The sequence below is a fragment of the Delphinus delphis genome, chromosome 1 (assembly GCF_949987515.2).
Source record: "Delphinus delphis chromosome 1, mDelDel1.2, whole genome shotgun sequence".
In the NCBI taxonomy this organism is placed as follows: Eukaryota; Metazoa; Chordata; class Mammalia; order Artiodactyla; family Delphinidae; genus Delphinus; species Delphinus delphis.
Window position 1 is genome coordinate 162117254 of NC_082683.1, and position 15733 is coordinate 162132986.

At 37.7% G+C, this 15733-nt stretch overlaps 1 protein-coding gene across 12 annotated transcripts in view; it reads left to right on the forward strand.

Moving 5' to 3' along the window:
* Positions 1-15733, forward strand: part of ENAH (ENAH actin regulator) — a 157723-nt gene that overhangs the window by 125428 nt on the left and 16562 nt on the right. For 5 of the 12 annotated variants that reach the window (XM_059997622.1, XM_059997586.1, XM_059997605.1 and 2 more), the window contains 6 exons: positions 6473-6777; positions 7980-8762; positions 10741-11045; positions 11972-12114; positions 12273-12330; positions 13602-13650. In XM_059997622.1, coding sequence (XP_059853605.1) covers positions 6473-6777; positions 7980-8762; positions 10741-11045; positions 11972-12114; positions 12273-12330; positions 13602-13650 — 1643 coding nt within the window. The remainder of the gene's footprint in view (positions 1-6472; positions 6778-7979; positions 8763-10740; positions 11046-11971; positions 12115-12272; positions 12331-13601; positions 13651-15733) is intronic. The other 7 variants (XM_059997628.1, XM_059997647.1, XM_059997637.1 and 4 more) reach the window with 2 other exon arrangements.

Sequence of the window (15733 nt, forward strand, 5' to 3'; positions counted from 1 at the left end):
GAATATTAGAAGATTTTAAAAGTGGGGGGAGCTTCAAATTCCTGAGAAGTTACTTCCAATCTAAAATTTCCTCCGCACAGTTTCCTAGGAAGCTACTGGAAGATGTATTCTATTAAAATGAGAGAGTAAACCAAGAATGATGATACCATGGGAGGAGCCAGGAAACAAGGAATCCAGTGTAGGAAAGAGATAAAGGAATTCCCGGCTTGACTGAGGCGAAAGCAAAACCTAGGGACCCAGCAGGTCTGAAAGTTATACAAGGGGAATAATAATCCCAGCACCGAAGCGGGGAGTTGGTGCGTTGAAAGTGTATAGCCCTACAGTTAACCTTCAGAGGCAGGATGGACCAAAAGTTTCTTTCTGGGGGGAAAGAAAATAAGCAAACAAAAAATAGATCACCTGATATACTTGACCCTATTGAGAGGATTTACAGTTCTGATGGAGAGTTAGGGGTCGGTATAGAGAAAAAGAATCAAATGTAAAAGGTAGCCATTTGTAACACCAGGGTTAAGAAAGGGATTGTTCTGGAAAGTAAATACTGTCAGCCGTGAGTAAGTTAGATGGATGCTGATGTATCCAAAGTACTGTCATGATTTTATTGGGAGAATGAAGAAGGAAAGATTTTAGGGTGTTAGAGGGTATAGGAATTAACTCATTTGTGTAGTATGAAGTCAGTAGATAACTTCTGAATCTGAAAGACTAAGAAGTATTAGTTCTAAACAGATGAATGTATTTAGTTAGAAACGTGAGATAAGTATCAAAGTGTTGAAAGTAGTTGCTTCTGGGGAAAGAAATCAGAAGTGGTAAGGGTTGAGAAGAGGATTAGTGTTTTGTTATAAACTTTGTAACACTCTTTGACCTTTTAAACTGTGTATGTATTTTACAAGTTTAAATTTTAATGAGGATAAAATTGAGTTGATAAAACAAATGTTTACTTTAAATGTTAAATCTCATTAGTCCAATACTTTTACTATAGTAATACAGTGATAGTGTAGTTTAGTTTTCTATTCATATGTTGTGTAGTATTTGTTAATATCAGTTTTTGGTTCTTACTCATATTAATTTGGCTTCCTTGGCTGACTGTGATGAAAAAACATATTCTAAGAAACATGAGTCAGTCCTGTGTCAGTCTCAACATGGAACTTAATGTAGTTACTATCTATAAATAGTTTGCAAATCACCACTATTGCCTGAAAGTTATAAAAGGGGAATAATAACCCCAGCACAGAAGCAGGGAGTTGGAACAATGAGAATGTACAGCCCTCCGATTAGCCTGCAGAGGCAGGATGGACCAAGAGTTGACCGCCTTCTCTTGTAAGTATTGTCTCTTGCCTCAGGAGCTTTGTAATATTAAAACTTAATTATCTTGTTTAGTTTTATCCATTTTTCGTTTGTTTGCTGATAGAGAAGTGAAATGCCCACATTTTATTTATGCAGTTTTATTTTCTGACAGATGTCGGTAGCATTAGTGTTACTAAATGTTATCAGCCCGGAACATTTTTCCTAATCTGCCCTCCTACTTCGTTATGTCAAATGTAAATCACTCTTCATTTACCTAACACTATTTTTTTGTTATACATAAGGCTGAATGAAATGTGTTTCAAATTTTTGTTATACAGGTTTTGCTTGCTTTAAGAAAAGTAAGCCTTTGAGTTAAGATAAACTAAATATGTGTTCAAATATATAAAAAAGCTATTAATCTCGTTGGCTGGTGCTTCGTGCATCTCTTTGCATTTGGGGGATAGCTCTTTTGGGTGAGAAATTCAATAGGTATTTTGGTGGTGGGAAGAATTTTTCCTGATATTTTTTAAATGCTCTTGGTTGCTATGATATTAGTCATTTGCACTATATTGTTTTCTGAAAAAAAATGTTTTCTCAGAAAGTTTCAAATTATTGTAAAATGCATATCCTAACTTAAAAGAAAAATTAGTCTTCCAGAATTTTTCCATAATGCAGAATTAGGGCCCTTGTACTTTGAAAAAATCTTCAGATGAAAACAGTCATTTGTAGACAGAACTCTAGTCATGTGCATTTCCAGTATGTGAGTTGGCAGTGGTGTTCTAAGAAAAGCAGAATTTATACATTTGGAAACTGTCCCCCTAAAAAGATATACAGATGTCTTGCTTTAGAAGTCAAAACATGAAAGTCAGAAGATTTATATATACCATCCAATTTAGGTGGAATTATTCATTCCACTAAAGATTTGTAAGCCTGAGATTTTCTGTTTGACACACAACTTTGGGAAATATGTTTAGATGTGCTGCTTTTTAGTAAACAGGCTAAAAATTAGATAGAGGCTTTGAACAGTTTCCTTTCTTGCATCTTTCTTACTTTCAAATCAAGAAAATACACAGTCATCAGACTCTCCTACAGCTGTATGAACTGCCTACTTCAATCATCTATCAGTGAACTTGGGAGATCTCTCTGGCACTGTGCTCTTTCCCTACATCAGTAGATACTCTTTTATTTATAGACTGAAAACCCAGAATATTATGACGTGTGGAACAATCTTTTAAGTCAGGACACCCTAGTTGTAAATGCCGTTATTTAATAATTCTTTCAGATTCACTTTACTCGTACCTGGCCTTCTACTTGTGCTTTAAGCTTACTTTTTGTGTTAAAAGCATTATATGGTCTAGAGAAGCAGCCATTAACTTGGGGGTAAAAAAACGAAGAACTTGGAGTACTGTGTGGTTCAGCTGTGAACAGTGTTTACATTATCATATTAATAATGTAAACTCTGAATGTTGATTTAACTAGAAATCAGTATTCTCCCATGACTATATTGGGAAAAGCCTGTGTGTGGTGAGGGAGTTACAAGAGATGTCTTAAAAGCCAGTAGACATGTATAAAGTTAAAATAATCAAAAGAATTGACATATCTAAAGGAACAGCCAAAAGAATTGATAGTAATTATCTCTGATATGTTGGAAACTGGGGTGGGAGGGTTGGAACAGTGAGCTGCTAATTTTTTCTTACAAACTTAAAAACTGTGGGCTTGTATTATTTTGATAAAATAAAATGAAAGAGGTGGCACAGGAATGTAACAGGACCTAATAAATTGGATTTTTTAATCATAGATCTTGGTGCAGCTACATTAAAAGTTAAATACTTTCCCTTAGCTTCTGTTTTCAAATATATTCTAATTAGAATAATATGGGTATATCTTTTGTCTTCTGGACCCGAGAGATTGCTTAGAGTATTATCACATTTCACGTGCTCTTATTTTTTGATGCATGTTGTATATTTCAAATGTAATATAAGCCCTAGCTGAGTTTATTCATTAGATGCAGGTTATTCAATAATAATAACTTTGTCTAGTTTATTATTAAAAACATTCTTCTGAACATACCTAATTTCTTGCCCTCATCCCTACAGTGATATTGTTATCCCTCAGAAACTTTGACCCCTAATTTATCAAATGGTATAATGAAGTCAGTACCGTACCGTAAAAACCAGATTTTATTATTTAGTTGTCAGTATTTTAAGCAACTGTTGGGTTGGCCAAAAAGTTCATTTGGGTTTTTCGGTAACATCTTACAGAAAAACCCGAGCGAACTTTGTGGCCAGCCCATAATCAGCACTACCATAGGTGTCTTCTGTTTTCCTATTGCACTGATGAAGTACGATGATCTGACCAGAGAGAAGCTTTGTGTTGTTGTCCCAGGAGTGGGATTGGGCTTCTCCTTTGTTTTATAGTCAGTTCAGGAACCATGAAGGGGAGGGATTTCTGGAAAGGTCTTACTGGCTTTTTGGTAGTGTTGGGAGGAGCAAAGGGCAGCACGCGCATTCTGTCATGAAGCTCAGCCTCCAGTCAGAATCCAGCCAGTTTATTAGCCAGTCCAGGGAAAGTCTCAGTTTGAAACCTCCAAATAAATATTACTATAGCTCACATTTATTGAGTTCCTATGCTTCAGGTACTTAGTAAAGAGCTGTCGCGGTATTATCTCATTTAATCTTCCCCACAATGCTGTGAAATACTTTATGCGTAAGATGAGTGTAACTTTTTTTAAATCTTAGGGCGAGTTAATTTTTTTTAATTAATTAATTTATTTATTGGCTGCATTGGGTCTTCGTTGCTGTGCACGGGCTTTCTCTAGTTGCATTGAGCGGGGGCTACTCTTCTTTGCGGTGTGCTGGCCTCTCATTGCAGTGGCTTCTCTGGTGGAGCACAGGCTCTAGGCGTGCGCGCCTCAGCAGTTGTGGCACGCAGGCTCTAAAGTACAGGCTCAGTAGTTGTGGCACACGGGCTTAGTTGCTCCGCAGCATGTGGGATCTTCCCGGACCAGGGCTCGAACCCGTGTCCCCTGCATTGGCAGGTGGATTCTAAACCACTGCGCCACCAGGGAAGTCCCCAGGACAAGTTAATTTTTATAGCAAGATAATTGTTTAAGTCCAGGTGGATACTTGGAGACATTTTCATGCTCTGTGACGTTATATATGAAAGGTAAAAAGCAAACTGTTATAGAGCCACATCCAGGAGGCTTCTGCAGGTTTGTAATATAACCGCAAAGAGATTTTTGTAGTCATCATTTGAAGTCCTAGAGTTGAAGAAGATCTTTAAATCTGAGTAAATACTGAGACATTCTATACTTTCTTAGATAAGAAGATAAAAAGATGTGAATGTTTTTCTAGCTGATCTTCAAATTTAATGAAACGTTAATAGAATTGAGAGCATAGGTCTTGGCAGAAAGGGTAAATTTAACAAAGTGATACTAAAATTTACCTAGAAAGAGTTAAATATCTGAGAATCACCTAGAAAAACTCAAAAAGAAGAGTAATGAGGATGGCTTCACCCTACTAAATATTAAAGTATACATCAGATATCAAAGCATCAAGATACTGGTGCCACGCCAGACAAATAGATCTATGCTCCAAAACATTCTGGAACTTCAGTAACAGTCAACACATGTAAAGGTGGCATCTTAAATTAAGTCTATAAACTATTCGATAAAAGGTGCTGTGATGTAGGTCACTACTTCACATGTCAAGCCCAAGATGAGTTTCATATGAACTAAGGATTTTATTGTAAAAAATAAAAGTATGAAAAGAAAGTGGTGATAATTATATAATCTTGCTGTGGGACAGGACTGCCTAAGAAGGATATCAAAAGCAGATCACATAAAGGAATGATATTACTAGATTTTCTAGGTAAAATTAAAAGCCATATTACAAAACAAAACTTTAAAAATCAAAGACATAAAAAAAGTAAGAAAAGTTAATGCATATGACTAACATGTGACAAAGGGTTATTATCTTTAATATAGAAAAGAACTCTTTCAAATGAATATGGAATATTAACTATCCCAAGAGAAAACTGGTCAAAGAACATGTGCGCTTAATACTAACACAAAAATCAGTAAACAGATTGCAAAGTACTTAACCTCAGAAGTAATCAAATAAATGAAAATTGTTATATGATATCAGTCATATTAGCAAAGATTAAAAGCAATGATGGTGTTCAGTATTAGTGAGGGGAAAGGAAAGTGGGCGTTCTCATATACTGTTGGGCTTCTGTTCCTGAAGACAGTTTGGAACCGTGTGTCAGAAATGTTGATATTTGTATCTTTTCATTTAGCAAATCTGTGCCTCCGGTGATGATCCTTAAGAAGCAGGTAGAAAACGGTTCAAAGATACATGAAGATAAATGTTTATTGTAGTATCAGTAATAGTATTAGGCAAACTTACGTAGTACCATAGGAGACTGCTTAAACTATGGACACCTAAACAATGGAATACTACTCAGTTATGAAAAGTAAAGGTGCAAAACTGTACTTAGTGCCTTAGAATACCTTTTATAATATATTAAGTGGGAGAGAAGAAAACAGATTTCAGAGTGGTAGGGACATATTCTAATTTATTTTGTTTTTAAGGTTTATATGCATATTTTTACATGTGGAAAAGTCTGGAAGTATGAATGCCAAAATGTTAATTATACTGACCTCTGGATATGAGACTTAATATGATTTAAAGTTTATTTCTTCTTAGGTCTGTTTTTCTTTTCCATTCACCAAACATTTATTGAGCTAGTGCTGTGACTAGCCATTGCATTTTCTAAAATGATAAAATATAATTTATACAGTAAAAATTTGATGTTTTAGGGAGGTAGTTACCATTTAGAGATATTTCCATTAAATGATTGAAATAATGTCTTGGTCATTAAAGTGGTATGTTCAGTTATTCATTTGTTTGCAGCACTTTATTCATGAAAAGTACAGAATAAAATGAGACATTAGTGTAATGTGCTGAAGCAGCCCAAAATGATCCTAATAATAGAAATTATTTTCATTCGTATGAAACATAAGCCGTCTCTATCTAACGTAGTCTTTCTTCACGTGGAGAGATGTTGATTGCATGGTCTACACTGCTTTGTATTTAAATCAGAACTAAGGTTCTCATAGGTTCATTGTGAAAAGAGTGGGTTTTTAATGGTGAGTAGCCACAGTTGCATATTTTTCATTTCTTAATTTCAGGCAACTACAAGAACAGCAACGACAAAAGGAGCTGGAGCGGGAAAGGCTGGAGAGAGAAAGAATGGAAAGGGAGAGATTGGAGCGGGAGAGGTTAGAAAGGGAAAGGCTGGAGAGGGAGCGACTAGAACAGGAGCAGCTGGAGAGAGAGAGACAAGAAAGGGAACGTCAGGATCGCCTGGAACGGGAGAGACAAGAGCGGGAGAGGCTGGAGAGGCTGGACCGGGAAAGGCAAGAACGAGAGCGGCAAGAGCAGCTAGAAAGGGAGCAGCTGGAATGGGAGCGAGAGCGAAGAATGGCAAATGCCGGTAAGAAGTTGACCGATTGTTCCGTGTTCCTGATGTCTGAGCTTGGATGGCAGTGGCATTTTGTGTATTCGTGTATTAGAAAGAATATTTCACATTTGAGGTGCTTGGGATTAAGCAATACGATTTGAAATTAGAACAAATACGTGGCTATTGCTGCTTTAACATTTTCTTTTTTTATTTCTATTGCTTTTATTGCTTGGAGACTTAAAGAAAGCTCCAGGAAATTTTTATTCTGGCATTCTAATTCTTCGAACTCCCTATAAATTGGCTATAAAGTGTAAGTGTGTTTTTATGGGAAATTTTTATATTAGATGAATTTGGAATATATTTCCCTTCTGAGAGTGCTTAAATTGTCTTGAATACCGTAGCATTCCAGAAATTTGATTGTATTCTGAAGTTTTTGAAGGAGGAATTAAAAACAGTAGGTTAAAAAGTATCCTCTCTAGAGCTAACTAGTAATTTAAATATATGCAAGTATTGTGAAAAATTAGTAAAAATTACTAAATCTGATGGAATTTTATTGAAAGACATAAGGGTTAAGATATGACTGAAAATTTGAGGTATTTTGACATTCATTAAAATTAACATTTATTATAGGATTTAAGAATTATTATTTTATTCCATATGGCCTATATCTAAAGTTTCAACATGGGTCGATTAAATACTGGTTGATGGGTTTGTTGTTCGAGTTCATTCATTTGCTTTTGATTGCCTAATTGTTTTCTGGAGTTATAGCCAACAAAACAAAACTTTTCCACAAATAAACATTGGATTTGGGGGTTTCTAGCCCTTTACGATAAACTTTTTGCTAGTTTCTCTCTTTATTATTTAAAAAAAAAACAACTAAGCTTACTCTTCTTTGTGGTCTTATTCATGTAATGTTAATGTCCTTTTAGTGGACGAAATAATGAAAATTAAGACTACGATATTTTTCTTGTAAAGAATAAGCTAATCAGTTTAATTTGTCAGTCAACTTGTTAGAGTAAAAGAAAACTTGTCCTCTTTTGGATCTTAGAATGTATTTATAAGTTAAGACATTTTGGAGTGAAATTAGTTATTTGCCCATGTGCTTATTCTCTGGTACTAACTGTAGTCTACATTTGTACATTTTGTCTGAATGCTGGTTTTGTGGCTTTACTAGCTCCCTTTTTCTCTCTCCTTTTTTATCCTGTCTTTCGCCGCTGCTTTCCACCTCTGTCCAGCTCCATCCTCCGACAGCTCCCTGTATCATGCTCCACTTCCTGAGTATGCCAGTTGCCAGCCTCCTTCAGCACCTCCTCCATCATATGCTAAAGTCATCTCAGCTCCAGTGTCAGAGGCCACTCCTGATTACGCTGTAGTGACTGCTTTGCCACCCACTTCCACACCCCCTACACCACCACTTCGACACCCCGCGACACGTTTTGCAACATCTCTAGGTTCAGCCTTCCACCCTGTTCTTCCCCATTATGCTACAGCTCCTCGTCCTCTGAACAAAAACTCTCGACCTTCTTCTCCTGTGAACACACCCTCTCCTCAACCTCCAGCTACGAAGCCCTGTGCCTGGTCTACTTCCAGTTTCTCGCCCCTCCCTCCGTCTCCTCCAGTAATGATTAGCAGCCCCCCAGGCAGAGCTACTGGTCCAAGGCCTGTCCTCCCCGGTTGTGTTTCTTCTCCTGTGCCCCAGAGGCCTCCATCACCAGCGGCCCCCAGCGGGCTGCTCGACTCTGTCACGTGTCCAGTGTCTCCACCGCCTACCTCAGGGCCAGCTGCGCTGCCACCGCCTTCCCTCGCACCACTCTCACACTGTGGATCTCAAGCCTCTCCTCCTCCCAGCACCCCTGTTGCCTCAACTCCCTCATCCAAGCCTAGTGTTCTCCCTTCTCCCTCTGCAGCTGCCCCTGCCTCTGTGGAGACTCCTCTAACCTCTGTGCTGGGAGACTCCTCTGCTTCTGAGCCAGGCTTGCAGGCAGCCTCTCAGCCGGCCGAGACTCCAGCCCAGCAGGGTAAGGCTTCCGTTATTGCGACTAACAGCTAATCACTTGGAAATGTTACACATCCACAGCTTTAATTGCCTAGAAGAATGGGGAGGATGGTTTTTGAAAAAGGCGAAGGTGGGTTCTTTTCTGTTGGATTAATTGCATTTGGAGGATCAGTATGAGGGATTTCCATATTGAACTAGATTTGGATATCTTCTGCAGTGTCATAGTCAGAGTGTTATTCAGTATTTAAGGGCTTCTGTATGTTTCTTTTCATTTTCACTAGGAAAACATTACTTGATACATTAATCCACACAATAAATATATTGATATAATCAAACTTGTCTTCCTTTAATTTCTGGGAAACATAGAGATTATATTTAGTGCCCAGCTGTAGTCGTTAGATCTGTCATCCAGGAGTCTCCTCTGGGACAGTTCTGATCTTGGACCCTATTTCGTTTTGGCCTGTCCTGTACGTATTGGGATTCTCATATCAGACTTCCATGGATGGGTGCCACCCTAAGCCCTGGGGAGCAGCCCAACTTTGCACAAAGGGTGGAGAGGATGGCAGGCTTGATATGTGCCCCAAAGGGTTCCATGGTCCAAAATTCCAAGAAGTAGCAGGCTGAAGGGATAGTTGGGAGAGGATAGCATCCTCTACAGTTATCCCCCCACTCCCCACGCCTGAACTTTGCTGTCACAGTGACAGGGGAGGGGGGATGTAATCTAAGTATGGATTATTTGTAAGCAGAGAAGGACCTTGTTCTATAAGTAAGTAAGAAGGTACTTAACCCGCTCCCTTTTACAATAGGATTTAGGGAGGATTACAGGAAGGAATATGACAACAAATTTGTACTTACAAAGGAACGGTGTTCTAGTCTGGATTTGAAACATTTATTTAAAAAAGAAATCTTAGTTCTTAAGGGCTCGTTATTGCTGTGTGTATATTTTTCATGTTGACTTACTGAATTTGCTTAAAGGTTGAGTCACAGCTCTAGTAGGTGCAGTTCCGTATCATTGTGAAAGTGATTCTGGAACAAGAGAGACACAGTTAGCCTGACAGCGTCCAAAGGCCGACCTCCTGTATCCTCAGAGCTCTGATGACCCCTCATGCAGCCCATCACTATATTCTTCCAGCAATTTATGATTCCAGCTTGTGTAACTGTTCAAAGTTAGCAGTTTCAAAAAACTTACCACCCAGTTTGCAAATACCATTTTATTTGTCCTAAAATACCCCTTTAAGCCTTAAGGAAGGGGGAGGACCTACAGGGTCAGTCTCCTGGTTCCTGTTCTTGTCCACTCCTTTGTGATTTTACAAGATCTGGACATTTCTCTCTTAACCCCTGTCTTCTGTACTTCAAATTCTGTGTCTCCTCATTATTTCTGATAGTTGTTTTGAGGTTTTACTTTGTTCTAGTAGATTCCTTTACTTCAACGATTCTCAATTCTCTTTATACATTGCTTTTAAATGTGGAATATTTTTGAGATATTGAAGCCTGGGACCCACCCTTCTTTCATGTTCTCGATTCAGTCACTTTGGAAAGCAAGTAACTATATGCTTTCACTGTTGTAGAATTTATTGTCTCAACTCTTAAGGTTTACCCAGATTATTTTGGTCTGTTATTTTGAACAGCAGCACTAACTGTGCCATCCTATACATTCATTTGTCTTTTTAGGGATGCTGCCTCTGTCCCACATTTTATAAGCATTTATTTTATTTACCAAATGCCCGTGAGCAAAGAAAAAAAAAAAAAACTAATTTAGATGATCTGTTGCAAAGTTCTATTAATAAAGCTCTAACAGTAAAGGGAGTAGTTATACACTTTGGCCGTAATTGTTAGTATGTTTTTAATACTGATTTGGACTTTAAATATTATGATAAATTGAACACATTAATTTGTACTAAATGTTCAAGTTAATTTAGCATGTCATTCTACATGCTTTTCCTCCTAAGATAGTGTCATTTAGCTCTGTTGTTGATGGTCTTAACATTTCTTTCTCTCAGGCATTGTCTTGGGACCACCTGCACCTCCACCCCCTCCTCCACTCCCGCCAGGTCCTGCCCAGGCGTCAGCCGGACTTCCTCCTCCCCCAGGACCCCCTCCACCCCCTCCACTTCCGTCCTCAGGGCCCCCGCCTCCGCCTCCTCCGCCGCCTCTTCCTAATCAAGTACCCCCTCCTCCCCCCCCTCCTCCTGCTCCTCCCCTCCCTGCATCTGGATTTTTTTCGGGATCCATGTCTGAAGACAATCGCCCTTTAACTGGACTTGCAGCTGCAATTGCTGGAGCAAAACTTCGAAAAGTGTCACGGGTAAATGCATCTCCTAATTAATTGTATTTTTTACGTCATGTCTTATTCTGTCTCAGTATCTAAAACATCGAATTTATTGTATTCTGATTTTATGAACCCTATGTTATTAACTTCATCGACTAAAAAACATGTGAAATAACTTAAACTTAATTAAAGTTGCAAGAATCACAGTTTCTGTAACATTCACCACTTAACATTTTACCACATTTGCTTTATTATTCTTTGTGTATGTTTCCTTCTGTATAAACAGACACACACACTCTCTTTTTGTCTGAATTGAGAATAAATCAGAGACACCTTGCCCCATTTCCCTAAATACTTACCTCTGTATTTTGTAAGAACAAGGATATTCACCTACATGACCACAGCATGATTATCAAAATCAGGAAATTCAATTGATACAAATCTATGCAAGTTTCATCTGTTGTCCAATAGTGTCTTTTATGGCACTTCTTTTTCTACTCCATCACCTGTTATAGTTTGTTGTAATGTCTCTTTACTTTTAATCTGTAGTATTTCCTCAATCTCCTCTTTCATGATATTGACAATTTTGAGGACAACAATATAATTATTTTGTAGATCATCCTTCAGTTTGGTTTATCTGATATTTTCCTAAGATTTGATTCGAGTTATGCATTTTGGGGGGCAGGTTTTACATTTTTTACTACCAACGTAATAGGTCCTTTTCAATGTATTACACAAGGGGACATGTGATAGCATTTTATCCCATTATTGGTGATGTTAGCTTTGATAAAACTTCACTGATACATAAAATTACTCCATTGGTCCTTCAAGTTTAAAAAACAATATCTAGGTGTTTTTATTGAAATGAATGCTGATACATCCTTCTGTTTTGAATGTAATATATTAATAAACGTAGGATTGTCCCACATAGGAGTTTATTATGTATGTATATTCTCATTAAGGTGGAGGATGCCTCTTTCCCAAGCGGAGGGAACATTGGTGTGAATTCGGCCTCATCTAAAACAGATACGGGTCGTGGAAATGGACCCCTTCCATTAGGGGGCAGTGGTTTAATGGAAGAAATGAGTGCCCTGCTGGCCAGGAGGTGAGTGAGAAATTATATGGATGTGTCCAGAATTGAGAGGATTTTGTTACTTTTATTCTAAGTATAATTTAACTAGATGCAGTTCTTCCCTTTTGGCATAATTTTACACTAAGTTACCTGATTTTTTTTTTTAAAAAATTGATTTACCTTCTTTCTAGGAGAAGAATTGCTGAAAAGGGATCAACAATAGAAACAGAACAGAAAGAGGACAAAAATGTAAGTTAATAAAAATAGCCTACTACATGGAGACTTCTCTGGCGGTCTAGTGGTTAAGACTTTGCGCTTCTACTGCAGGGCCACGGGTTCGATCCCTGGTTAAGGAACTAAGATCCCACATGCTGCGTGGTGCAGGCAAAAAATAAATAAGTAAAAATAAAAATAGTCTGCTACACCTGGAAATGTGAAATTCAAGTATAGCTCATTCAGGAAATTGTGTCAAAGATTAGTTTGAACTTAATTAATTTCAACTAACAGTTGTTTCTTTTTAACTCTTCAGATACTAAAAATGGTATTATTTATAAATTTTTAATGGCATTCTTACTTAGTAAAATGGGTTGAATGTGTGGAGTTGGGGGAAAAGCACTGAAATTCTCACCTTTAGAGTTTAATTCTGTACCCAAGCCTACCATTGAAGGAGTGAATGACCTTTTACTAGGTTTTTTAAATCTCTTAAAGTCTCAGTTTCCTTACATTTATAAATTTATTTATTTATTTTATTATTTATTTTTGGCTGCGTTGGGTCTTCGTTGCTGCGCGTGAGCTTTCTCTAGTTAGTTGCGGCGAGCGGGGGCTACTCTTCGTTGCGGTGTGCAGGCTTCTCATTGTGGTGGCTTCCCTTGTTGCGGAGCACGGGCTGTAGGCGCATGGGCTTCAGTAGTTGCGGCTCGCGGGCTCTAGATCGCAGGCTCAGTAGTTGTGGCACACGGGCTTAGTTGCTCCGCGGCATGTGGGATCTTCCCCAGCCAGGGCTCGAATCTCTGTCCCCTGCATTAGCAGGCGGTTTCTTAACCATTACATCACCAGGGACGTCCAGTTTCCTTGCATTTAAAATGAAGGAATTAGACTAAATCACGGTTTTCAAATGTTTCCCCTAGGAGCCCTGTGGTTATTAGCTGTGCCCTGCTCTCTAGTACAGGAGGGCAGACTCTGCTTTATTTGTTTTATATATTAGTGTTTAACAGTATAATTGTTTTCCCTGCTGCATTTGGCCTTCTTTGATGCCATTCAAATCTCTCTCTCGTATCTGGCTTAAGAGCTGGCGAGCACAGCTCTCAATGAGGATGCGTGAGGGAAGGAGCCATGGGGAGCTGCAGGGGGTGGGAACAGGGGTGGAGGTGCTAGGATAAGAAAAGGTCTAAACTAGTGTAGAAGGGAGAAAAGATTGATGAAGGGAAAAGTGGGAAATGGCAGAAAGTATGAAACACCAAATGTCTACAACAGGTTTCTAGAAGATGTGGTATTATTAATATGTATTTCTGTATATTTAGGAAGATTCAGAGCCTGTAAGTTCTAAGGCCTCTTCAACGAGTACACCTGGTAAGTTCGAGATATATTTTAATCTTTATGAACTTTCTGTAAGTATCAACACTCCTCAATTAAAAATTCCCCATTTCCCCATGTTTGGGTAAAGCGACTGCTTAGTTACTAAACTTTCAAGTTCTTTGTTCACATTTGAGAGCACTGACTTTTTCCTCTACCTTTTGTGACCCCAGAAGCAGCTGTTAATTTCTTTCCGATATTGGGAGATCTATTAAAATCCAAAGGTTTTTTCTGATGACTCTTTCTCTGAAAATCATGATTTTTGCACATTCTGTGTATATTATTGTTAATGACTTGAAGTTATTCACTTAAACAAGGAAAAATATGTTATCCATATGAAAGGGAAATATTTTTAGTCATTGATTCTTAAAGGTAAGGATTATGTGAGCATGTAGCTAGCATTGAAGTCTATCTCAAAACATTCTCCCATTGAATCGTCATTTTAGCCATTCATTTGCATAATATTGATAATCAAGGAAATAAAGCTTCTAATTTGTAAGGCTGAAAAAATTTTAAACAACAAGGATTTACTATATAGCACAGGGAACTATATTGTAATAATCTATAATGGAAAAGAATATATCTGTGTGTATATAGCCGAGTCACTGCTGTACACCTGAAACTAACACAATATTATAAATCAACTATATACTTCAATTAAAAAAATAATAGAAATAAATCTCCGTAAAACTTTTGGGAAATGTTCTTGAATTCAGTAAAATTTCTGACATTGAGAAGTCTTGGGCATAGAATATATTACTTAGAATATTAACAAAATACATTTCACTGGAGGTACTTAATGATGACTATATCCATATTTAGAATATGAGATTGTTACAGTGTACATGTCATTTCTTCGTATTTGACTAAAGGCTAAGCATTAGACTGTCGATTCATCTCCTTACCTAATTTGGAATGAAGTGACATAAGTAAATTTGATGAGTTTGATGAATTAATATTTAGAATGAGCCATAAGAATCCATTATAGGAAATTGTCTGTAACCACTCATTCTCATTATTGAATAGTGACTCTTCAGCGGTCTGATTGCTGTATTATAATTTATATTGTGACTGTGAATAAGTTTTCCTCTGAATAGGACTCAAATCAGTTTATGTTATCTTCATTAAAAATTCAAAGCCAAAATCAAAATGCATGCTGTTATTAAAACCATAGATGTTTTAGAATTCAACTATAATTTGGGGTCACAAACTTTTAGAATTTGAAAAGAGCTATGGACCCTCTCCCAGGGAGGGAAAAATCATATTTTTATACAAAATTTGTCACCATTGCAAAATATTCGTGAATTCCCTGAGAGTTATCTATGGACTCCAGTTAAGAACTCCTTATCTAATATATATCCCCTTATTTAAAATATGAAAACTGAAGCATGGATTTTGCGTGTGTTTTTGTGTGTATGTTTGCATATGTGTGCCATGTTTATAAAATTAAGGTTCATTCAGAAGGTCTGGAGGCTTCTTTTTTTTTCACTTGTTTCAGTCAAAAAAAAAATTTTTCCCCCTAATTGCCACGTGTCAGACACTTGACAGACCAAAAAGAAGTGAAAGATAAAGTCACCCTAAGCGCAAGAAATCCATGGTTCAGCTGGGATGATGAGATACACACAAGTGAAAAGTTCATCTTTTGCAACCACATGTTGAATTATTAAATAATGTGTCAAAGAGGGAGGAGATTGTATAGTTTGGAATCACCTGGGTCGTCTTTGTAGGGAAAAAAATGACATTTTACCCTGCCTTAAAGAGTATTTATTTACCTTAGCTGAAAGTAGAGGAAGGGGTGCTGTTTCAGGAAGTGGGTACGTCATGGGCAAAGATGGGAATTGGAGCTGGAAGAGACTAGGAAATATCAGGTAGACTTGCCTGACTAGGATGGAGGGTTCTTTTTGAGGCGTATTGGGGGAGAAAGTTTGGAAAAGCAAGTTAGAAGTAAAATGTTCAAAGCTTTTTATGAGAAGATCAGGAGTTTAGACTTCATCCTGCAAAGAATTGAGTTGACAATCAACTGAAACTGTTCTGGGAACATTAAAATTGCAGTTGTAAGCAGAGTGATGTAGAAATCAGG